The 25727-nt window shown below is 37.0% G+C and overlaps 1 protein-coding gene across 2 annotated transcripts in view; it reads right to left on the minus strand.

Moving 5' to 3' along the window:
• Positions 1 to 2961: 2961 nt before the first annotated feature.
• LOC131592265 (intraflagellar transport protein 56) overlaps positions 2962 to 25727 on the minus strand; it is a 50526-nt gene continuing 27760 nt past the window's right edge. For both annotated transcript variants that reach the window (XM_058863667.1, XM_058863668.1), the window contains 8 exons: positions 24796 to 24849; positions 24305 to 24368; positions 15880 to 15968; positions 11972 to 12055; positions 9737 to 9806; positions 7916 to 8022; positions 5634 to 5767; positions 2962 to 4239 (listed from right to left, as the gene is read on the minus strand). In XM_058863667.1, the coding sequence (XP_058719650.1) occupies positions 4128 to 4239; positions 5634 to 5767; positions 7916 to 8022; positions 9737 to 9806; positions 11972 to 12055; positions 15880 to 15968; positions 24305 to 24368; positions 24796 to 24849 (714 nt within the window). In that variant the 3' untranslated portion in view covers positions 2962 to 4127. The remainder of the gene's footprint in view (positions 4240 to 5633; positions 5768 to 7915; positions 8023 to 9736; positions 9807 to 11971; positions 12056 to 15879; positions 15969 to 24304; positions 24369 to 24795; positions 24850 to 25727) is intronic.

Below are 25727 nucleotides of genomic sequence, written 5' to 3' on the forward strand. Positions count from 1 at the left end.
CAGCCTTTGAGTACCCATGCAGGAGAAAGCAGCACTATGGAGAAGCATATTCCAATGCTACATACAGAGATAAATTATGCCCAGTGCTAAACAGCCATGTTTTAAAAAAAAATCTATTGACAAACCAACTGCCAGTGTTCCAGCCTGCAAAACACCTTTACAGGGGAAGCTGTCTTTCATACAAACAAGAATTGACTTGCTGCACTTTAAGTATACTTAAAGATGAAAAAAGACCTCCAAAGAAAACCACCAAAAAACCAAACCAAAGAATTTAATAGCAAACCAATTTTTTTGCAAAAACCAAACCAAGCTTTAATAACAAACAGCAATGATGAACATCGGAAGAACTGAGTATTAGAAAACAAGGCTAAACAAGTTTAATTTAAAATTAAGGTACAGTTTCTAAAAAAGCAAATATGATTTAACTATTTCAATAAATTTCAAAATAAAACTATGGATTTTTCATTATCCATCTTCAAATTAACACAGTTTTTCTGGCAAGTGTTTTATGGTAAGTTGAGTTAGTTACTGGATTCAACACTGCTGAAATCTACCATCTTGCACTATGTAGAGTCAGGCCAGCTTATCTAGCTGTTGATTAATGGCTTGATTTTAAGATTGCTGGTAACACTTTCATGCAATTGTCTACTTATTCAATGACCATTAAATAGATTGAAAGGGAAGAGGGAAATTTGGAAATTAAACTTCAAATGGAGTGGAGTGGAAGTTACTTCTGGAGATAATACAGAGGAAAAATGGTTAAAGAGTAAACCAGTGGGCAAAATGTAGATGTTTTCTTCAATGTATGTACAGCTCCCATATAGTGAAGCTACAGGCAGCAACAGCCATTTAGGTAATTGTTTACTTTGTGTCTGAGTACCTAATAGCCAGGTTCCTCATTCACGCTCAGACAGCTTTTTTATGAAGATCAATGAGCCAGCTTCCAGCCAAGGGAACCACATAAACCTAAATGCCTGCTTACAGTCCAGAGCTATAATGTGACATGACTTTTCTTTCACAGTGAACTTGCTGCCTCCAGTTTAATTCTCTTCGATGTTACTGTTATAACTGTTGTTCAGGTATTAACAAGTTTAATTCAAGGTTGAATTTCTTATCCATCAGGAATGGGCCAGCACCCAACTAAAAGCAGTTACTATTTGGGGTTTGGCTTTCTCTACTACTCACTATTAATGCTATGATTGCTAGCACAGTACCTTCTGTGCATTCTCTGTAGTTAATTTTTCCAGAATCAGATGCTTACTCAGAATATAAGAAATAACTCCAATTTCCATATTCTTCCTTGAAATTATAATGATGCAGAAATATCTTTCTGCCTTAGTCTTCCTTTCATTGCATTATCTGAAATGCCACTGTTTCAATTTGCTTAGTCCTGACCCAATAAATGTATCCATTTCCCTGACTCTGCACATGCATTCTCACTGCCTACTTGCTCAATAGGTCACTTTTCTTCTTTTCCTCCACATCTACCTTCACCCCCAGCCATCCTATTTAAGAGTACCTTGACTCCTTAAATTTCCACAGTTTAGGGAAATATAAAAATGGACAGGGATAAAATTTTACCTATTCTTTACTACCTTTCATTTCTGTATCAGCTAAGGCAACTTCTCATCTCTGTTCATTGAATATGACCTCAGATTAAACAATGGAACACACATTCTGGATGTATTTCTAAGGTAAAATAAACATCAGTATTTCAGTACTTTTCTTGTTCTGCATTTTAATAGTACCTTACATATCTGTTCTATTACCAAGACCCTAAGACATTATGTAAAATACTTTATTTCATCACTGCTCAAGGCAAAGCCCTGCAGTCCCCTGTTATATCTTAAATGATAAAAGCTTTATTACCACTCAATAAAATGCACTGTGCTAAACCCCATGTTATTTAGCATATCAAATATGACATTATGGCTACAGTAAATAAAGGTGAGGTTTTAAAAAAAAACTTCTTCCCTGATCACAGACAAGAGAATTTAAAATTCCCCAACCCCTTATGCTGCAAAGTCATCACACTTATTTCAGAAGGTTCAACCAACATGTAAAATGTTTTGTAATGGATTTGGATGCTCTTCAGCTCTCCTGCAGGTTAAGCTTCAATAAAGGCAGTAATTAGATGCATTTAACATCTGCTACAAAGCCACCAACATGATTTTTTGAAGCTTTGTACCAAGATTCATAATTGTATTCCCAATCTGTTTCCAATTTAATTAAACTGAGATGGAAATGAAAAATGCTGTTCACGAGTGAAGTGTTTTGTAACTGCTTTCAGTGAAAATACTGCTCCTTTCACACCTCTTTTGAATGAATGTAACATTGCCCCTGCTGAAAGGCTTATTGTTGCTAGTGTGATGGATCAGTTTCTAGATTTAAGTGCAAGTAACCACAACTATCAATGTACTTCTAAACACCTGAACAATAATTGCTTTTTTGCACATTTTTTGCTTAAAGCAGTAAAACCAGACACATTATATAGCAGAAGGGTGTGCATGTTCCACATACACGCAGCTGCTGTAGTTTCAGCAAACTACCATAAGATCAGGACCAAGGCCATTGGCTTGCCTTTGACTGATTGATGAACATGCACTTAACAACCAGCCACAAACCTGCCCTCTTCCATAGCAAAATGAAAATACTATCTCAACTTCTGCAGTATGAACCAACACAGACCAATCAGACATTCAACTGTAGATTCAAATAAGAGCTTTAATCAATGCACAGACAGTAGAGAATATGGTATTCTGAGTTCCCCTCAAAAGATAAAAAAAATACTTTTTAAGTATTTCACAAATTTATAAAATGTAAAGCTTCCTTTTACAAATAATACACAAATTTTTTTACTACCAAATGTATAACACATTTTTATGTTACAACTGTTGCCTTCTCTCAGAATTATGTATTCCCTGAACTGTTCTCCTTATAAAAACAGGAGACTATAATAAATCCAGAAGTATAAAGAATATATTGCTCATGATGGTGGTAAATGCTGAAGAAAAGAAATCAGAAGATCTTTTTATCTATCAGATCACTAAAGTTCTCATGTGAACTATATTAACATGAATAAATGTTTTGAGTGTTAAATTTCACAGTGAGATTGAACAGTACCGTCAGTCAAATAAGTCTCCATGCTCTGAAAAAGGTAAGAGAGAAAACAATCCTTACAGACAAAAAGACCTCCAAATTAGGGTATTGGTAATCGAAATTCATCCAGAAAATGATACTCCTCAGAATATGGTTTGTATTTTACCCCAGATAGGTAATCTATAGAAGTCCTAAAGAAGAGAGACTTTTCACAAGGCCATGTAGTGACAGGACAAGAGCAAATGGTTTCAAACTGAGATTACATTTAGCTTATATATGAGGAAGAAATTCTTTACTATGAGGGTGGTGAGGCACTGGAACAAGCTACCCAGAGCGGTTGTGGATGGCCCATCCCTTGAACTATTTAAAGCCAGGTTGGATAAAGCTCTGAGGCACCTGAACAGCTCTGAGTGAAAGCTGTACCTGCCCATGGCAGGTCAGAACTAGATGATTTTTAATGTCCCTTCCAATCCAAGCCAAGCCATTTTATGATTATATGATTCTATGTTAAGCCTTTTGTATTATCCAATATCCTAGTAATGCTTGGTGGTATCACTGACACAATCTCCATTTGCTACATTCCATCACTTGCTGAAGGTTTGTCTGAATCATGTAACAAATGATTCTTCTCCAGAGGCCAGAAGGCTTGCTGGGAAAAAAAAGCCCACCATGCAGTTCAGTAACTCTTGTGGAGGAATTTGGGGAACATTTGAGGAGCATTTTGATTTGTGGACAGTTGAAACTACTATTGAAAAAATGAAACTTTTTTCCAAGAATGGAGTGGTGCAACAGAAAAAGTACCAATAAAGTTTTAATTAAAAGAAAAAAATTTAAAAAAAAACCAAAAAACCAACATACTGTATAATTTGAATCTCACTGCAGGACACTCCTCCTCAGCTGGGTCAACCTGCTTGAATGCCTAAAGTCCTGCAAGGAAGGAGATGCCCAGAATGCACAAGAGAACAAGACCCTTGTCTTGCAGCCAGACATACAGTAGCAATTGACCTAGTTCATTTTGTGACACTGACTCAAACAGGGACTCTGTTCTCCTTGGCCCACTTTTTCATGATGCGAACAATGTATTCTACTTGAGAATTACCAGTGCTCTTCAGAAGGTGCAGTACTTCCCGCAGAGTTTCTCTGCAAAGGTGAAAAGCAAAGATTTAAGTGAGGGTTAGACCCAGCTGATAGAACAAACTGCTTACATCAAACTATTTCACAAAACATGGGTCCTCTGAGGTGAGAAGTCCATTCATCTGCACTGCTGGAATAGGTTAAAATGCCCTCTAGATGTGATCCCATAGACAAAAAAAGCAACCAATGAAAAAGTCTTGTATACAATTGTAAAGAAATTATAAGTTAAAGAAAAAAAATCACCAAAATGTAATTTAGTGTGTGCATATGTGTGTATTTGTATACATACCCTCACTCTTGTGAAATTGTCCCCCAGAACAAACCAAAGTTTGAAAAAAAAATCTTTAGTGTTATTTGCTACTCTTTAGTATGGCAACATCAAGCTTTACTTTGCCAAAGCACTTTACACATAACACAATACACATAAACACAAATAACATGGAAATCAACATTCTTAATAGAATAAACCTGTTATTATTAAACCTATATAAATCCTGTTGCAGTTTGCCAGTTGGTTTACAGTAAGAACTTAATTGCATATTTTGAGAAACAGCCAAGCTATGTGTATTTCACCGCATCTGCTGCAGTGATTGGAAGATGAAAAGGACACTTGAAAGGTACAGTAGTTAATGAGATTATTCCAGCAGAAAAGTGAAAAGAAGGAAGGTGTAGAAGCCAAGATACACACCTACCAGTCATGTAGGACACAGCAACTTTGGCCAGAGGACAGCGGCCATCTGGCATCACAGCAGAATATTCTCAAGGGAGCAGCTCTTAAATACAGTTTCACTACTCTCTCTCATTCCCCCATCCAGTGAAATGGGACAAAACAGAAATCATCAATAACACAGATGACTTCCTTTAAGCTTTCATCAAGTAAGTATATTTATGTGACATGGTCAGTGTCTTCAGAATGCAAATTTTAACGAAAACACAGTCTCATCTACTCTTTGTCTAGAGAAATCATGTCCTTCCTACAATGCTGAGTAAATGTTTCCTTAGTTCTGTTCTATGCACCTTAAAATGTCATGTGATAGTTTTCCATTCTTACACCATCAACATGAAATGATGTTGTTCTCCCCCAGTTCATGAACATACTACTACACTTATAACCTAGCTTTTCCTAGTGATGATGATGACAGTATTCTGGTATTTTATAGTCCACAGCACTTGCTCATAAATTATTCTCTACCATATATTCTATAACTGTTGGTGTGCAAGAGACACTTCAAGTTGAAGACTGCATATGGAGCCTCTGGACAGAGTGTCTATACTCTGAAAGGTCAATAAAGATTGGAAGATGATATGTAGTTCTAAAGCTGAGATTATGATTCTGGCTTACAGCTAACTGAAAATAGGAAAAAAGCAAAATTAATTCAGCTATGACACAGAATACTCACTTTGCTTCTCGGCCAGCTAAGATCATCTGAAATACACCCACACAGGCACCTCTCTTGCCTTCCCAGTACTCAGGATTATTGTCCAGTCTCTCCAGAACATCAAAGGCTTTGGCTGAATAGTAAAATTGGCGCATCTGCACAGAAAGTGAAACATTATTCCTGACCACCTTTCAGAAGGGGATTGAGAACACTGAGCTCAGTTTTCTGAAATGAGCAGTAAGTTATAGAAGCAACATGCATTTTCCTGTTTTTCTGCAGGCAGAAAGTGACACAGAACAGGGACATTGCAGTTAGGAAAATGGGAAACAGGTGGTATTATAACATCTTTTTTTGAGGTGCCCTTATCTATTGTCGTACCAACTATACCAAAACCCTTGACAGAATATCAACCTCCAACTAGTCTAGACATTTGAAAATGAAATCACATTTCCTCATGTAGACATGGCCACATATTTGTTTATCTCCTGGGTTTAACTTAAACTTTTTTCTTTGCTGATACAATTACGAAAGAAAATTCAGTGACCCTATAATCCAAAATTTTCCTTAGCATAGGAAAATCCAGTGTGTACCCTATCTTTTCTGCCTTAGGTTCTCTACTTGTAACTGGGAACCAGGAGCAAGTTGCTTGGCAACAGTCAATGCAAAAGGAGTGACCAGATTAACTGTGGCTTTTGAAGTCAGCATAGCGTATCTTGTGTGGGCTGTGTGAGTGTTCTCCACTTGGGCAAGCCTGAAGGGCAATGTTGTTTGTTGTTTGTGACTAGCATCTTCCCATGAGAGATCACAGAAGGTAGACTGAACACAGCCTCCCATCCTTTGGTAGCTGGAAGGCTGCAGAGAAAAAAGTGCAGGCTGTGGGAGCTACATTTGGAAACCTTAGTCAGAGAAACACTGGTACTACAGGATGAGTAATAATTCTCTTCACAAAAATGTTGATTTTAACCACTGGTGACTGGCAAACACTTAAATGTATGGGAATAAAGATAGTGAGCATGAACACTATCAGATGTGTCAGCTAAAAAGAAAAATTAGAATACTGATCTATCCAAATTAGTATCTGATCCAGTTCCATCAAGCAGATACAGATTTAATGTTCTCCTTTTATCTGACATAAATCTAGGAAATGTTTCACCCCAAGTCATTTGCTGTTCTCCATATGGACAAGATGGGCTATTGCATAAGAAGCATTGAGAAATTAGCATGAAATCCTGCATGCCAACTTCCTCACTGAACAATTTCTATCAGCACAGCAATGAGTAATCCAGCTGCACCAACACTCAGAACACTGTTGACCTTGTTCCATCCATGCTCATTCTGTTTTCTGTTGAGCAAAGCCTAATGCAACTGCCTTCTTAAGTTACATCTCTCTGTCTGCAGACCTCCAATATAATGTAAAGTTTCAGAAACAACTGAAAAATGCCACATAAAATCAAACAACATGGACCTTGCCATTTAGTTCAAGAGGTACAATGGCTGCTAGTGTAGAAAGACAAATTATAATACTAAAGTAACAATTTTGGAGCAGTCATTTATGGCCATATGTAGACATATAACCAGGCAGAAAAATTTAGTTCTATAAATGCAGCTTTTAAGAGCTCTAGATAAATCCAAAATGTGGAGCTACTTCTCCTCTTCAGGAAAAGAAGGTTTTGAAAAGAATTCAGACAAAGCAATCAACAGATTTAAGTGAGACTTTAAATGATCTAGAGAGAGATTTTACATGAGGTCTGATTATCAACCTGCTTTCACAAATTGCATCTACAGGAAACACCAGAGACATAGCCACTAGACTTTTAGGGTGAGATGGTAACTGAGTACTTGAAAGATGTACAAGAGATAATTCTCTCAGTTTTAGAATATTACTTTTGAGATCACACGGAGTCTCTCTCATTACAAGCTTTAAGGAAAACACAATACTGTCCCCCCCCCAAAAAAGAAGCAGCATGAGGCATCCTGCTGAATCTATGCTAGATTTTTTCCTTAAAGTTTTTTGTCATTTCTACCCATAATGAATCCCTAGTAGGAGAAGCAACTGTTATCATTATTGATAGCTCAAGCATGCAGTAATTTACCAAAAATTTGATCAATGGGTTCTCCACCAAGAAGACCTATAGATTAAAATACTGACTAATCCTTGCCAACTCATTCACATTATTAGACATCCTGCCGTTATAGAAGAAAGTTCACTAGTGATGACAAAGATAAAAAGTATCTAAAAAATGTCTTTTGGTACAATCAGTGAATTAACATGTCATACACCCAGCTCTAAAGAGAAAACTCACTTTGTAACAATCATTTGCAATAAGTTGCAACAGGTTAAAGGAGTCCCCTGAGGTTTCCATCTTCAGATAGAGCTTCCAGGCCAGCTGTGGCTTCTTATTCATTATATCTGCAATAACAAGAAAAAGCTTGAATTTTGAAAAGAATATGCTACACACAATATTCAGTGGCAGGTGGAACAGATATTTCTGTGTTTCTTCGTTTAATGCAAGTTTTCCTTTCTTTTTCAAGCCTTAATAGTGGCTCTGAGAGTACCTGGCTATTCACATAAGGATCACTCTTGTGCATTTTCAAAAGAAGGACTGTTTAGCTTGTTATATCTGTATCCACTGTGTCTATAATTATATTGCAGGTCGAATGGGTGGTAATCAAAAATAAACATGTAACACCAAACCACAGAATTTATAGACTCTTCTCACTTAGGAGGCAGCAAGACATCAAATCTCTCATCAGCTTCAGATACCATATACAGTGGTAAACAGCCAGTTCTCCATTTCCAACACCAATCTATCTAGAGCAATGAAGTTCTGTGCTAATTCAATGTTTTTTGACCTTCTCTTCAAGAAGAATTTGGTATAAATAGTACTATAATACTAAACAAAAAATTACATTCTGTCATGCAAGAGGATGCATCCCTGGTACTTTTTGCCCCTTGGAAATATTTCAGCACTGAATTGTTTACTACTCAATCTGCAATTTTACTCTGGCATTAATGTATTATAAAGTGATCTGTTAGTTATTTACATATTTGACACAAAAAGATAACTATATTCATCATTCCCATAAAAAAATTCAAATAAAACATTCACATATAAAACACTCAAACACAATGAGGAACTGCAGCTTAATTAAAAAGGAAATAAACTGGAATATCCTAAAACAGAATCATAGATAGGCATCCCTACGTGTGACCTGCCTTTCTGGAAAGATCATGTTAGGAGATGTTTACTACATCTGCAGTACAGCATAACAACCCAAAGCATACATATTTACATTCCAGGTATAACTGCTGAAAATGGTTTGATAAGAAAACATTTTTGTATTGAGGCACTGTAAGAAAAATGAATTAGCCTAGGGAGTCTCAGACTCGAGTTCTTAGAAAAGCCCACTTCTGTACTATTTTGCATGTGGCACTGGAGCTGTCTCTGTACTGAGGTGTACCCTGCAATGTTTTAAAAACTGGTTCAGGAAAAGTAAATAAGATTTGCTATAGAATACTAAACACAGCAAAAATTTCCTGGATTGAAGGAAATACAAGTAAAGAACACTTCTAAGAGTTTTTGGAAGAAAAACACATGCTGGAGATTATAAAGGATATCCCTCAGGCACAGTAGTTTGGGCAACATGTAGAGTAACATGGTAGGAAGAAAAATACCATGTATGCTTGCCTGATTCCTTTCTTCCCTAGACATCTGACATTGGCTAACCTTGAAGGCAGACAGACCCTTGAGCCTGACCCAGTATGAATGCTTCTATTTTGTGCTTTACTCTGAACATTCTAGAGCTGTATCTCAGTCTTTTAAGACAGAAAGTCTTCACTCAAGCAATTGAGTAGACAATTGAGAAGAAAAAGGGTCACTGGTCAGGACAAAGCTGCACTGACAGTACTATAACAGCATTGCACTGAAGCAGTAATTGCTTATAAAAGCCAGATGTATGAAAGGTGCAATAACCACCCACACTATAACTAGTGCAATCAGCTTTTCACTTTCATAGTCCTGAATACACCTACAACATTAAATTCAATTAGGAAAGTGGATTGCCAAGACTGACGCAATAGAGGAGGATCTGTATTCTGCAATGTTGAGAGTAAAGTGACTCACAGCAACGAGCCAGCCAGCTAAGGTAAACAAAATCACTTTTTATCTTCTCACTCTGGATCAAAAGGAACACCTGCAGGAAGAAGGAAAATAAAAGATTATACACGCATGTACTTTTAAACAAACAGAAGGCAAACCTTCCTCATTTCAACACACAGATAAGGTTTAAGTCACACAAAGAACTGCTCGTGAGAAGGGTTTGGGTATGCAATTGCAGTGTAGGGGGCATCCCTCTATGAGGAGTAGGTGGAGGATTCACACAGTGCCCTGTTTGACAAGGGACTTGTGCAGCTTCAGAACACCAAGCTGTGCAGAGGGTGCGGCCTGCCCTGAACAAGTGCCAGTGGGCGGCCATGCAACACAAACAACACAAAGGAACACTGGGCCTGTGGGAAAAGCCATTTGGAATGTGTTTATTTAGAAAGCAATGCGAGAAATTATATTAGCATCTTCTTGAAATACTCAAAGTTTCATATATAGATGAGACTTTCCTACCATACATGTCAGAGATCATTCCAGGTCTGCAATAAGCCATTTCTAACCATTTCAGTTTCAGTAAGGTTCTCAGGCAAAGCATTCATCTTTTGGACCTTACTTTTCAAATACAGGTTTGTTACAGTCCACATAAAAAGGGATGTGTGGGGGAAGTTATACATTTTAAAATGTATAACTTGGTTTTGCTCAAAAAAAAAAAAAAAAAAAAGCTATTTATACCTCTCTCAAGTATATTTGTAACTAGACTGGATGCTACTTGCAAAAATATCAATACCTTTATAGGAATAGATGTATGTACTGGAACAGTGAGTTACACAAATTACTGACATTTGTATTACTTAAACATTGCTGATTCCCTAATTTAGGGGGGGAGGAGGAGTAATAGGGAAGAAATAAAAAGAAAGCAGCATTATCACTATAAATAGCACTTTATCATATGTTTTATTTTATGTCCAGGGAGGTATGCTTTTAAACAACTTAGTAAGTGCTATATGTAGATGTTTTACGTGTTTATGAGACACGGGGAAGGCTGATCTTTATGTGGAACTGTTATCATGACCCAAGATCAGACATGAGGCCAGATGAATCAATGTAATTATATAATTCCAGTATTTAAATGCATCACCTATACAACACAAGTTTCTATAGAACTGCTTCTAAAAAATGTAAGAGGAAAAATGTAGATCAACAGGAGTTTAGAACTTTGTGTTTCTTTGCTGCCTAGTTGCTGCTAAAACTTACTTACAGCATTATCATTTTTATGGAGTTTCAGGAATCAAGATAGCCTGCTAGCATAGTTTTGAAAGATTTTCATGAGGCTAATTGAAAGCTTCTTGAATTGAAATATATATCCTTTTTCCTTGCAGTTTTGGATATTTTTCTTAAAGAGAGATGCAATTTTGGGTCACAGAAATTAAGGGGTGAGGGTGCTGGATGGGAGGGTAGGGATTGAGGGGAGAGACAAGTTGCAAAGCCAGGGGGGCTCTGTTATTGACAAACCTGGATAGCTAAAAAGTTAGAAAGACTGGAAAAACAAAACAAAACATAAACCCCAAACCAACCAAACCTATATGATTCACTTTAGACTATGTGGTGTGGGATTTTTTTTGTGGCTTGTCTTCTTTTCTGGTCTTGTGGAAAATGTTGCTTCCACCTTCATAATAGCTATTTGCTTTTGCATATTTTAGTTGTAATTAAGTTTCTGCTGCACACAGACATAAAAAGTACTGGGTGTAGAAGTTAATCTCTTCCAGCTGCATCTGAGTGCTGCTGAATAAGATAGTGAGCACTTCCTCTTTTCCTCCCACATATCCCAGAGGATGATTTTTTTTTTTAAACACAAATTTCTAGGGACAACTAAAAGCTCTTAACTATTCAGTGTCTTTAACTTAGCATGCCCTACTCAGTCTGAACAAAAAGAGTGCCTGGGATTCCAGACAAAGCGTGGAAAATCTGATTAAGAGGCCATTCTTTGATCAATTAGAGGTAGCTGCAAGCACTCTTGTGATGCACCACAAGCAGCATGACTCTCTGTATACCTCACATTACAAGATTAGCAAGATAATCTTTTCTGAATAGTGCTCACTGAGAGTTTCAGTTCTCCTAAGAAGGGGAAGAAGATGTTCCACAGAAGCTGCTTATTTTCAACCAACATGAAGATCTGGCTGAAGAAAAGGAAGGAAAGAGGGGAATATATGGGGAAAATGTTTCCATTGCTATTTTTCTAAGAAAATAAATACATACCTCTTCAGCTTCACTAAAATTTCCCATTGCAGCTTTGGCTTGGGCATAGTTGAAGTTAAAAGTGTCATTGTTGTAGAAGTAACTCTGAAAAATATTGACAAACCCCAAATAAATACAACAGAAAAACCTTCTTCCATGATAAAACAACATTAAAAATACATCCCCCTCACCCCAATCTGAGACAGACCATATAAAGAAGACAATGGGAAGGAAAAAGAAAATCCCACATTAGGAACATACGGTATTTATAAACAGTGGGCAGAAAAATTATGGACTAGCTTTTCCATCCTACATTTGTGACTACAAACACTGCTGAAACATTCCACAGTATTAACTCTGAGAGATCTGGAAAATGTTCCAAGCTCAAAATTGCAGTGGCAGCTTTTGTGGGTATAATTTTCACTTGGAGCATGTGAAGACATGCTGTGCTGCCATGGTCTCTTTCACTTCCCAAGCATATTTCACTACTAGGGTGGGTAAATAGGCAGTTGACTTCCTTGAGTCTTAAAGGCAATGAACAGTTTGTTTTTCCAAGACTTGTCAAGGTTTGTTAAGAGATCCTGTGCATCTGGTTATGTGATGGATGCTAATTTGACAAAATGGATCTCATGATGGAGGTGGAGCCACAGTACTGGGCTTTAGCAGGCAGCACACCAGGTAATAGGACTTCTTTAAGCAAGCCTTGCCTACAAGTGCCCTTCTCTCTAGTTGAAATGCAACACTGAGTTTTTCTCTCCCATAACCCTAGATATGACACATCTGGTTTAGGACGCATCAGACTGAACTAGCTGTATCTTTACTGAAAAGCTACATGGGTCAAAGAAGGAAATGTAACTCAAGGTACAGGTTAGGCTGATATTTGGGGTTGACCTGATCCAGTCAGACTGAAGTATAACTCAAATGACCAAAAGTCAGCTGTGCTCTACATTCAGCACTGCTCTACACTGCTGGACCAGTAGAGCTGGCAGCAATACCAGATGCAAGCATGAATGTGATTGAGGATCCCTGCCCAGCAGCAGTGCAGTACTTAGGAGAGAGCAATAGAAAATAGGTGGTTTATCCAATATAGTTACTGCAAGAAAGCCTCCCTGTGTGCATAACAGCAAGGTGTAGGGAAGAAGAAATGTTTTTCCTTATACAACATTTATAAAGGAAACAGAACTTGTGTAGGAAGATCGAACGTTTGGTTTTTTTCCCTCTTTAGAGTGAGGAGGAGGTAAAAAGCTAAACGAAGCAAGGCACAAATCCTTTTCCCAGTATTATCTTCTTTCATGATGTAGGGACACTGAAGAACCTCTTCCTCTCACTGTCACAGGCAGCCTACAAATGGTACTGATTTAGTCCAGCTGCATACATCAAGCTAGTGCCTTGAAAGGAAAGGTGAGGGATTGCCACTGTTTGCCAAATGTCCAGGTTTCACCCTAACAGTCTATGGTAGCATGCACAAGCCAGCAAATACAGAAAGCTGTGTGACAGCATGAGGATGAACCAATTGGGCTGAACCTTAAGCTCAGTTTGTGAAAACATTTCAGTGCCCTTACAGTGAACTAATGGGTTTCACCATACAGGGATTAGGATACTTTAGTGCATTCTTTCTCAATAGTAGTTTCATGTGAACCAGCACAAGTCCCAGGTTAAGCAAAGTTGGTGAGCCAGATGCTAGTTTTACTGTGTGAATGCTTTCTTTTGTTCAGGTAGACCCCATTGTATCTTTTAATTAAAATGGAGAAAAAACTCCATTTTGAGGTTGGTCAACAACCAAACTCAAAAAATGTGCCATCCTGTCCTGGCCATATAAGTGTTAGAGATCAGACCTACTTCAAAACCAAAACCAGGAGAAATGAACAAGTGCTGCTGATGAAAGAACACATTCACAGCAGCTCTTCACAGCAGCTAGTTTCTTTCTTTCTTTCTTTTTCTTTTTAAAGTGACGTTATATGTACTGGATGTTTACTCTCTTGTGGTCTTTTTAGAGGTCTTCAATGTTTTCATAAAACCAACTGTCCTCCGAGTGATGTCCATTTCAATGAGATGCTCAGATATCCAGCTTAAAAATGAAGAATTCCCATTGTGGCCACAACTCAGTGGAGCCTGAATCAGGTTGTTTTTTACTCAGTTAATCCCTGACAGTGTTATAATGTCACCCTCGGGGCTGCTGGCAATACTTTTATAGTAAAGTGTCCTCTGAGACTTTCTTATGCCTAAAGCAGTTTTAATTGATCATAGATGAAAGTGGTGCTTCCTAAGAGAATACCAAGCAAATAATCTTCATAGAGGGCAGACCCATTTTAAGAGCTGCAGAGATTCTACTGAAGTTTATTCCTGTGAATAAAAAACCAAGGGTAAATCCATGTACATCTTGCCTGTAACATGGTACAGAAAGAATAAGTTTTGCATCCCTATAGTGAAGGGAAATGACTTAAGTAAATCTGAGCATGGCTAGTCTCAGATGAAAAATTATGAGAATGATCAATTGCTTCAAAAGGAACAAGCAAGAAAAGTTGTAGTAGGCAGTAAATTTTTGTCCCATGTACCTTGGAGGTGGTTTGTAATGACATTTAACTTTGACCTTTTTGGGTTACACCTAGTGGTTTAAGAACCTTTTCAAGGAAATGGAAAGAGCTAAGCATATCTGTGGAGTATTTAATTGCACTATAAATGTAAGAAATATACAGAATTAATTATCTGGAAATTACCACCCATACCCATTGGCAATAAATGAGACCAGATGACCAGTTCTAACTAGAAATCCAACTTTTAGACGGCTCAAGTAAGGCAAAGCAATTCTTACTGTTAATTCCCCTTTCTTCAATTACACAAATACTCCAGTTTGGAGTGGTGGTGGTGTATCTCTTCATTCCACTACACTGGAGCCATTCCAGTGGCTAAAGCCACTGGGATTTCTTCAAAGGTCTCCTTCCAAAGTTTTATGGCTTCACCATTTTTCACTCAGCAGCTACTTTTGGGCACCATTACAACCACAGGTTTTTCTTTAGATCTCATACTCATAACATTGTAGTTATACTCATCTTGTGTACCTCCCAATTCTTTTAATAATTTAAGATTCTCATTCCTCTTCCTACCAAGCAGAGTTGTTTCAACTCTATTTTCAAACCAGTGAAACAAGACTGCAGTAATTTAATCCATAATCACACTCCAGCCTCCCTCTTTCCTCACATCTGACTTTAACTGTGTATCTGTAAGTTATACCCATTCTATCCACTGATCTGATAATGCTGCATGATGTTGACTTCAAGCTTCTCTTATTTTGAAAAATGAAACATTGTCTGCAGGATACTCAGATAACTTCTGAAAAAATAACAATCCTAATTTACTGCTTTGGTAATTCTGCCCTATTTTAGTCCTTCCGTGACTGCTTTCTCTGTAAAATGTAAATGTTATTCCTTTTAGAGTCCTTCATGTCCTATCTTCCTTACATGCTCTTGTTTACTAAAATGTTGTCCCCGTTAACCAGTTATTACCATTATTAACCAGTGACAATAATCTCCATCACTCACTTGATAAGTCTTAAGAAAACATTTGGGTTTTTTTCCTCCATGCTGCCCACCCCATAAATATACACTTTTTAAAAAATTGTCTTCCTTTAATTATGCTTCTTATCTTCTGTGATGCCACCAGAAAGCCTGATAATGGTTATATTAAAAGTGTGATGAGTCCATCATGCCCACCATGCTGCATGGTACTACTTTCTAAATTGCTTCTTTACATTTTAATCCATTTACTGTACTGACCACTTATGTCCCACTATCACTCCTGTATTTTATTTTTACTGTTTTGTTTTTGTATCTTTTTATGTTTCCATTGTGTCATTGTGTCTCACATAGTACAGTGTAAAAGTAGTGATTCCATACATTACAGAACTATCAATACTAAATAATAATACTAACCTTGATTGAGTTGAGGTAAATTAGGACATTAGGAAATTGTCTAAGAAGAAAGAAGCAGGAGGACATACACTGTCTCCCTGGAATGGTATCTAAAATTCAAAAGAGAAATGCAAAATTTGTGGAATTTAAAAACACATGGTTATGGAAATCACTGCCAAGACTACTGGCACCTATGAAAGCAGCTAGTTTCTAAAAATAGTGTAGCTTGCCTTTTCAGGCAAAGGACCATACTAGAGGTTAGGGAAAAAAAATTAGTTCATCTTGTCAGCTCTCTCTACAGCATCCAGTAATTTTTGCAAGACTTTGTTCAACAGCAAACTCTACAGACACACATAACAATTTTACCTAAAAAGCCTTTTCCGTGACACAGTTTTCATAGGATAATTTTACCATGAATTATTCTTACTCTTAGGAAATGACACTTTATACAAAGCCTGAGTTTGCTATTCTTACAGCATTAGCCTTCTTTCTTCAAAATTATCCTTTTATCCTGATTATCCTGGACAAAGCAACTCTACATATTTTAATTTTAGTTTGAGTAAGAGAGTAAACTTGATACACTGAAAATATTGCTATACAAAAGAATTAATACAGGAAGAGGTAAAATACTCAGTGATATCAGACAGTATGGAAATTAATGTCCATGCATTTGGAATTACCACACTGCTCACAAGAGGTGAAGCCATAAATAACTTCGACATATCAGTTCGAATGAGTGTCACTAAACTTTGCTACTATACATGTCATCATAAACTTTGTTGCAACCATATGATGCTGTCACCTACTCTGACATTGCAAGCTGTGTTACTGAAAACTATCTCAAAGCTTTTTTAAAGATTCTGAAGTAAGTTTACTAGGAGTAATTTTTGTTAGAGCCAGCTAGCAGACATGGATGAACTGAGGCAGCAGCTGAGAAGGCCTAAATGGAAGTGATACCAAACCACTACTATTCCACTACATTAAGTGATCGTAAGAGAGGATGGTGCTCTGTGCAGTTTGGAAAGGTGACAAGAGATAAGATCCTAAGGCTACCAATATCTCTGAGGTGATCTGCTCCTGGCTATTGGTTACCATCAATCCATCCACACCAAAAAATTAAAATACCTTTTCTGTATTGAGGAATTTCATGTAACAAAAGACCAATATTTTGACTCCATACTACCACACAAAATTGAGCGTTCAACTGGAAAATTGTATATTCTCCTTTAAATATGGTAGGCAGTAATTATTCTTGGAAAGCACTACATAAGATGTCAAAATACGTTTCAAAGGAAAGCAAAATACTCTTATTTCTTTTATTTTAGTACTAGGAGATACTGATCTTGGATGTCCTGTCATTTCCAGATAGAGACAAGCAATCCTTATCTATGTCTGAACCACACCATTCAGTTCTTCAACTTCAGAAGATTATTTGGTTTTCATGGAGTGTTCACTTGGAAGCAGAAACTGGTCTGTATACTTATCTATCCTTTTTTACATGCAGGCGTAGTTTTCATGACAAATATAAGCCTTTACTGCACAATAACAGAGAGTTTTATAAAAAAGAGCCAAAAAACACTGATTAATGAGACTACAGATAACTCAAAAATGCCCCTTTCTTCTGAAATTTGATTTCTGAAGTTCATAAAATCACAACTTATTTTCAACAAAATTTAAAAAATGCAAAACATGCAAAGAAGACTTAAAACTGAGGATGCATTTTTAGTAAAAAATGAATCACAGTAACAAAATATTAGAAACACAATATTCCCATAAATTATTGGAGTGTTTCTAAATGTTAGTTGTCTAAATTTTGGCAGAAAGTTTTATTATCCCAGCACACCATCCCCCATATATTTTACTGAAAGGTTCCTTTAAAAAAATCAAACAAGTGAAACATCTGTATATCTCATACAACTCAGCAATGAACACTACCTAGTGACAGAAAACCTAGAATTTTCTATTGCACTCCATGTGGCTTATGCAGAAAGTGGAAAAATTTGTCATTTGAAAAAATTACTTACGTTGACCTAAGAGAACCTCAAAGACTGCATGAAGTTCAGAAGAAATGCTTAATTCCTCTCACCCAACATCAAATATGCCTGAGTTGGTCCTAAAAGAGGACTACTGAAAACAAATGGGGTGCTCTTTTTCATTATGCTTGCAGTGGTTTTGGGTAGTTTGTAAGACTTATGCTAAGCACCAGAAACCCTGCTTTTAATTGGAATGTTAATTTGTTTTCACTGATGTTCCTCTTGCTCCATTTTCTCCTTAAAAGAAATCTGTTTAATTTCCCACCCAGGTGAGACCCCAGGAGAAGAGAATGAGAACTAACTATAGAAATCTACTTACATCCTCCTTTGTAATGTCTGTTCCATTTCATGTCATTAGGATTAAGAATTTTTATCAAGCTTAAAAAAAACTCCAAGCTGCTCTTCAGGTGTTATTTATTGCTGCTAGAGAATCAATGTTGACTCCTACACTCTAAGTGCTTCTTGGATATTTTTTAGTTTTTGTTTTGTCTGTCCCCTGTTAAAGTGCACAACATCCAACATGAGATAAAATGTATACATTTAATGGAAATGACTTGCACATTAACTCACACATTTACTCCATGTTCCTTGAACCTCCAAGGTAGAGATCTAATTAAAAAAACTAAAGGGCTTAATTGATGACTACAAATAACTTTACAAATAAATGACACTGTATTCTTCCTAAACTCCTGTTGCTGCTCTTCTTAATGCAGTCAATAGGATTTCTACAGTTAACAAAAGCAAGTCAGAAAAAATATTCCACATCTTCAGTCTAATCCATTATTTTTTGATAACCCACATTAAAATAAGAAGCCTTGTTCATTTTTGCAGTTTAACCCCAGCTGGCAACTAAGTACCTCTCAGCTGCTTGTTCACTCTACCCTCTTCCCCACTAAAAAAAAAACCTAAAAACTTGTGGGCTGAGATAAGAATGGTTTGATGATTGAAATAAAATATTATTAGTAATAATAACAGTGATAATAGTAGTGAAAAGGGGAGAAAGAGAGAGAGGAATAAAACTCAGGAGAAACAAATGATCCAGAATACAATTGCTCACCAACTACCCATGCCCAGCCCCTCCCCAAACCACAGTAAGCCCCTCCCAGCCAACTCCCCCCAGTTCATGTACTGGGCATGGTGTTCCATGGTATGAAATTACCCTTCAGCTCATTCAGATCAGCTGTCCTGGCCATGCTCCCTCCCAACTTTTCGTGCAGCTCCGCACTGGCAGAGCATGGGAAACTGTAAAGTCCTTGACTTTGCAACAACTAAAACATCACTGCATTATCAACATTATTCTCATACTACATTCAAAATGCATCACTGTACTGTTCTCTAAGAAGAAATTTAACTCTATCCCAGGCAAAACTGTGACACAGGCCCAGCTGTAAGCAAAGACACAGCAAAGGATTTCCTCACTCTGACAAACAACAACTTATTTCTGTATTATAAATCTGCAAAGCAGCTAAGCAACTTGATAAAGACCTTGAAGATCCTTGGAAGGACTAGTTGGATGGGAAGTGCTGAAGCATGACGTACACGCTTGAACAGCATGGCCAGCTACTTAGGAAAAGCCCAAGTATACAAACAGCAAGAACTCTGTTCTCCATTCTAAATACAGGAAAACAAATGACCACAAGTAATCAACAGAGTGGCTAATATGCTAGGTTACCGAAGAACATAAAAACTATTATATTGGATCCAATGTTTGTCTAGTTCAGAGTTTGCTGGGTAAGAATATACAGCTATAGAAAGAAAATATTCTGATTTCACATATAATACATACTGTAGTATGTAATGGCACTTCTGCTGAAGTTTATCCCAGCTGTCAACAATGTGCACTAAGGACTTCTTAATCACTGCTGAAAAATTTGGGTTAAACAGCCAATGGACGTTTTATCTGCAACATCTTTTATACATTCTGGTTCTCACAAGTCTTCCTATCAAATAAGTTGTGTTATGTAAAAAGTAATTAATGCTGTTTAATTGTCATGAGTGATAATTTGTCAATGCTCTTTGATTTTTGTGTTGTATAGTAAATAATCCTTTTCTATTCCTCCTTGTCATGAAGTTCCTTTACTTTTAAGAAAGTTAAAGTTGCTAGGGTCTCCTGGGAGTCTTTTCTCCTGACCAATTATTGGTCATTGCTGAGAATTGACAGCAGTTTTAGCCATTGAAAAGTAGAATCAACTTGTGAACCCCACCTTAAAGTGTACACCCAGAAGTCTGTAGTGGTTTTTTGTTTTCTTGACTGTGAAGGGTGGCGGAGCTCCGGCTGGCCTCCGGTTCTCTGCCCAGGCCATGCGGCCGGGCGGGGGCCGGGCCGGGCCCGCCGCGTCTCTCGTCTCCTGGCCGGGAGATGAGGCTTGCCCCGGGCCAGGTCGGGCTGGGCCGGGCTCGGCCCGATCTCTGGTTCAGCTAGAGGGTTTGCTGTAACTACATTCACTAGAAAACTGCTGAGTGAAAAAGGAAAAGAGCTCTAAGCCTGCTGCAAGCAGAGACGGAGACCACGCTCTAAAGCAGCTATGAGGAACTTTCCATCGCAGACAGCTCCAGCTCTTGTTCAGCAGAGATCACCGAACCATCTACAAAAGCTTAGGCAAGATTTTAACTCTTTCTTATCCAGATGAGACTTGCGGATTAATCTTTTCATCCAGAGAGAGAAAAGGAGAGTGGTCAACATGAAAAGAGACTTTATAAACTACTAGTGGCAAGAAAGAAAAGAGACTTCAAGAAAGGTAGAGAATTAAGGAGATGCTTTAATTAAGCTGAAATATCTTTCTGTTAAAACTATGGAGATGGACAATAAAGTCCTGAAAAAAACTCCTTTAATTCATAATAGAGTATGGAGAGGATTAAGGTGTTCAAAGTGTAAATTTGAGTAAAAAGTAGAGTAATTGTGGTATAGTGAAGTGCTGAGAGATTTGAAGCCTTGAGAGGCAATGAGAAAACTGTTTCTTAGTGAAGCTCACAGAAGCAGATGAAGAATACTTTTTTGCCTTTGACTAACTTATCCTTAAAAATGCTATCTTCAAACTCATGACCCATAACACATTTCAGAGTGATGTGGAATGGGAGGGGTGGGCTTTAATAACAGTAGCTCTGAGCAGCTGATATCAGAGAAACGAAAAACTATAACAAAAATAGTTTTCTTGTGACAAACTCCATAAATTAACAGAAAGGAACTTCTGTTTCTCTACAGAAACTGAGGAAAAGACTATAAGAAAATTAGAACTGTTTAAACCATCAAAATTATAAAGTTTTTGTCTCTGTTGTCATGTGAACGAAAGAATAGTGAGCAGTGAGAAATGAAAAGGTTTTTCTAAAAGTTTATTCTGGTGTTCTTATTCTTGTAGTTTGTCAATAAACTTTTCTTTATTCCTTTTAAGTTTTATACGTGGTTTGCTCTTATTTTAATCCATATCTCACAGCAAGAAATAAATAATTCTTTTTTCCCCTTTTTGTTAATTACTGGTTCAAAACCACGACACTCCTTTTCTTGTCATTTATGATGGACATCATTAAACTCGGTCATCATTTTTCAGCCCATGTACTCTGCTTTATTTAATCTCTCCTTTTCTCCTACTTCAAGACTCTATCCCCTGTCTTTGATGATCTTTGCTGTATTTATTGTATCCTTTCTTGATAAACCATTTTTTTAAAGAAATGTAAGAACCAGAACTGTAGACAGTATTCCAGGAAAAGAATTGCATCTGTATACGACATAGTAATTATTTTTTTCTCTTTCCTCATCAATTCTTAAGATCCTCTTCAACTTTTCCAATAATTTTGCTAAATTTAATTTGCACATTATTACCCAGTCTTATACAGTCTTTCACATCTTTCATCATTATGGAAGCTTTTATTTGTACTACTATGGGTAATTTTGTGCCATTGGCAAACCTAGTCATGTCATTATTTGTCTCCTATAGCTCATTAATTATGAATACAAGCCCTTTCTTTAGAGAAACAAAAGGTTCTTTCAAGTGTTCAAATCAGGTGCATTTTATCCTTTTCACTGCTATTTCTCTGTAAATTTTCTGCTAGAAATTAGAAGGGTTATTATGTAGCTTCTCTTCTTAGGATTAGTACTGTGGACATTTTTTGAGGTATTTGCTAACATGTGGATTTTGAGTTTGATTATGCTCAGATGACTGTAGTAGAATTGTAATTTCATCATAAAATTTTATCTCAGGTGCTATTCAATTCAATATTGGTCCAGAGTTACCTGTTCACTTGTGTTTTCTATAAGAAAGATAGAAAAAAAAAGTTCATGCTGTTTATTATGCCATGTAATTGCATTTATTAGGTCAATATGGGCAGAACAGAAGTCTCCAACTATTATCTATCTTTCTATATAAAATCTGTAACCTGTTTAATATGCCACTCACAGTTCCTATCTAGGCTAGCTGGTGAATAATTTGGCTTCAATAGGATGAGTTGCCTATCTAAACATATAATTGAAAACAATATAATTTTACTAATTGATAAAGAAAATATATTTATTTTGAGAGTTTTCAAAATATTTAGAATCATTTTTCCACTGGAATCATCTATTTATCTATATTTATGTATCTTTACTTATATACAATCTATGTTTATTTAATGTACAATCCCTATTGTACATTAAATAGAAACAATATCCTACATGTTACCTTCCTCCTATCACATAGAAAAATTATTATCGTTTTTAGCTTCTCTTTCAAAATCAGGCATTTCACTTCATCCAACATTTAAAAAAACATATAATATTTGTATAAAACACATACTTGGGCTTCATTTGTTTGTTTTTTTGTTATATCCTACCTAAATATAACTGTTTGCCTCTTCTATTTCCTATCTACAGTTTGTTGACCTCCATCTGTTTTTGTTAAACAAAACCCCTCACACTATTTTACCTTTAAAGGAATTACCCTGAACTGTGTGCTCTCCCCTATGGCAGTTTCCTCCCACAAACTTTGAAGAAGATGACAAAGCAGTTCTTACATGGAAATACCAGAGGGTAAGACACTTGCAGTACTGATGTTTCCTTTTACCTCTGATTGGAACCAATTCTTCCCATAGGCTCATTTTTTTAAGGTAATCCACTTTCCTAATTGTACTACATTTCTGTTGCCATTCCCCCTGCCCCAGCCATTGAAAGGTTGAAGTCTCAGCCTATGTATCTTTATTTTGCATATGAGTTTAAAAATATTTCGCAGTAAAATTCAGATTTTTTGCTTTCTAACAATTTCAGTTTTGGGCTGTATCTTCACATGAAATCATCTCCCTGAATATCTTTTCCCTGACTATCTCTGTATTATTTTTATCCATGTGTGCCCTGGTCACTTGTCACATCTGCATGAGTTCTATAGGCATTAAGATGTTCCCACTAACCGAGCTCTCCAGTGCTATAGCTCATATTCTTTCTTCCTGTTTTCTGGGATCCCAACTCTAAAGGGATTGCTTCAATGTGAAAGCAATGAGTTAGGGAAATTTCATCTATGGAACCACTTCCATCCTTCCAATGTGAAATTCTCTGATAGTACCAATAGTATCGGGGCTCCAAGGGGAACAGAATAGAATGGCTCAACTGTATTTCTGAAACATTCATGAGTGATACCACTCTGTCTCTGGAGCTCCTTCTCTTTAGTCACCATGGACACAGGAGATAGCATTCTGTGTCTGAAGACCATGAGCTGTCTGCCCATAAACATGCACAAGCTACCCCCCATGAAGAAACAATACTAAGTGACAATTCCTACAAAGGAAACTGGCAAGCCCCATTTAATTTGAATTCCCATGTTACAACTACTGACTTTTTTTATTTGGGATTTTTTGTTTTGGCAAAGAGAAGGGAAGTACTTGGTTTGGTCTATTATTAAGTAAAACTAAATATTGAAAATATACTGATTTTGGGGCAAGATGGTGGGTGGGCTGTAATGCCTTTTTTTTCCTCTCTTAGTCAAGCAAGAAATTAGTCCCAGAGCTTCCATTTCTCCCTGTAACCAAAGTCCTCAGTTTCAGGGCATGCTCCATGCTAGGACTCTATGTACTTGACAGGCTTTGATTAGTGGTCCTAGATTTGTACTTGTGTATCTCTGCCTGTGAGGTTTCAGCCACTCACTTCATCTAATTAATTAGGCTGTTGTCATATGTTTCTCTAATGGGGATTATTAAGCAAAGGCAAGCTGCCACAGCCTCTCTCATTTCCAGATGAAATCATATAGTAAGTCATTTGGTATCAAGACTTCTAATTTAAACTTGAAAATTTGTTTTAGACTACAATTTAGACATTCTGAAACTCATCCTATGGAAACAAAATGCCTAGCAATATTCTTGCTAACAGTCAGCAGTTAGACACAGATATGATGGTATACACTTGGATATTTTAAGATGGCTTACTTAATGGAAAAAGAACATTTCAAACATACCACATTCACTGGCTGATTCCCCCACCAACTGGAAGAACTGTTGAGCAATTTTCAGATGATCTCTCTGGAAGAAGAATAAAAAATAAATCCAAGATGAGTTACAGGGGTGATGCTACAATACACAGTGAAAATAATGCTCTGAGGAACACCTGGAGAGGAACTAACAGATAAAACAGAGCTGAAGCAAAAACAGAAAAGGTAAATGTGCCACTCTATGTGCCTAGATAAAGAAGAACACTGTACAAAGCAAACGGAGATTTTGGAAGCAGGATAGAGAAATCAAATTCATCTTGATTTACTATCAAGACCACCAACAGAAATTTGCATTTCACTCATTCTGGAATGATTATTGTACAGAAGGAGGTTAAGAAACTCAGAAATCCTGCAATCTAAATAAGAAACGACTGCCTCTTTCACTCCATTCCAGTTTCTACAGCTATGTTCACATTGTATTGTTGGAGAAGCTGGAGAACCTCACAGGCATTACTCACCGAGCCCATTTCTTGTCCAAGCGCTGCATTTACCACCCCTTTGAGGATGTACTCCTGGAAAAAAGAAAAAAAGTTAAAAGGGATCAGAGAAGACATGGTGAAGATTTCAGAAGACACATAAAAGCCTATGTGTACATTATTTTCTTTATTAATTCAACTCCATCACAACTGACTTTAGTAGGTAGCTGGTTACTGTGGTGGTGCTTAAACACAGTATTAATTTATTCCCCCAAAATACATTTTACTTGCTAGGTAGTCACTGCTACTAAATATGTTAGATGCAGAGGGGTATAGTGTTTTCTGCTAAGTTTTACAGTCAAAGACAATGCACCAAGAGGAATATGGTAACATACTTTCATGCCCTCTTCAACATCATATCACCAAGAAGTGCACTATTGTTATATTAAAGCACAGATCCCCTTTCAAATCTGCACATAGGTTAACCATAACCAGTGACATTGTTGCTGCAAAATTCATGGTGTTTCTCATCAGGACAAATATGTCAAGAGGTTTGTGCTCTGTGGCCATGTTACTCTAGTGAAATTAGGAACAGAAGTTGAGTAGCCTGTAATCTCTAGTATGAGAAAGTACAGTTTAATTCTTCTCTGAACAAATTTTTCTCAGCATGTAACAGACTCTTTTGTCTTACCCAAATCTTATAACTAAGAGTTATATATATAAACCTATTTTAGTAGGTACTCCTGATAAACCAGGACAGCTCTGTCACAGAGGAAAACACAGAAGAAGAGAGATCTTTCAAGAGACTAACAACAGAATGTACAAAAGGAATCTGAGAGCACTAGCCAGGATAGTAAGTAATCGTTTCAGCACATAAACTGTGTTACAGATACCTAATTATTATCCTACAGGCATTGAGACAAAGAAGAAATTTGAGAAGTACTTAAGGAGGTTTTAGAAGTAGTTTTGCAAGT

This window comes from Poecile atricapillus, chromosome W (genome assembly GCF_030490865.1).
Source record: "Poecile atricapillus isolate bPoeAtr1 chromosome W, bPoeAtr1.hap1, whole genome shotgun sequence".
Lineage (NCBI taxonomy): Eukaryota > Metazoa > Chordata > Aves > Passeriformes > Paridae > Poecile > Poecile atricapillus.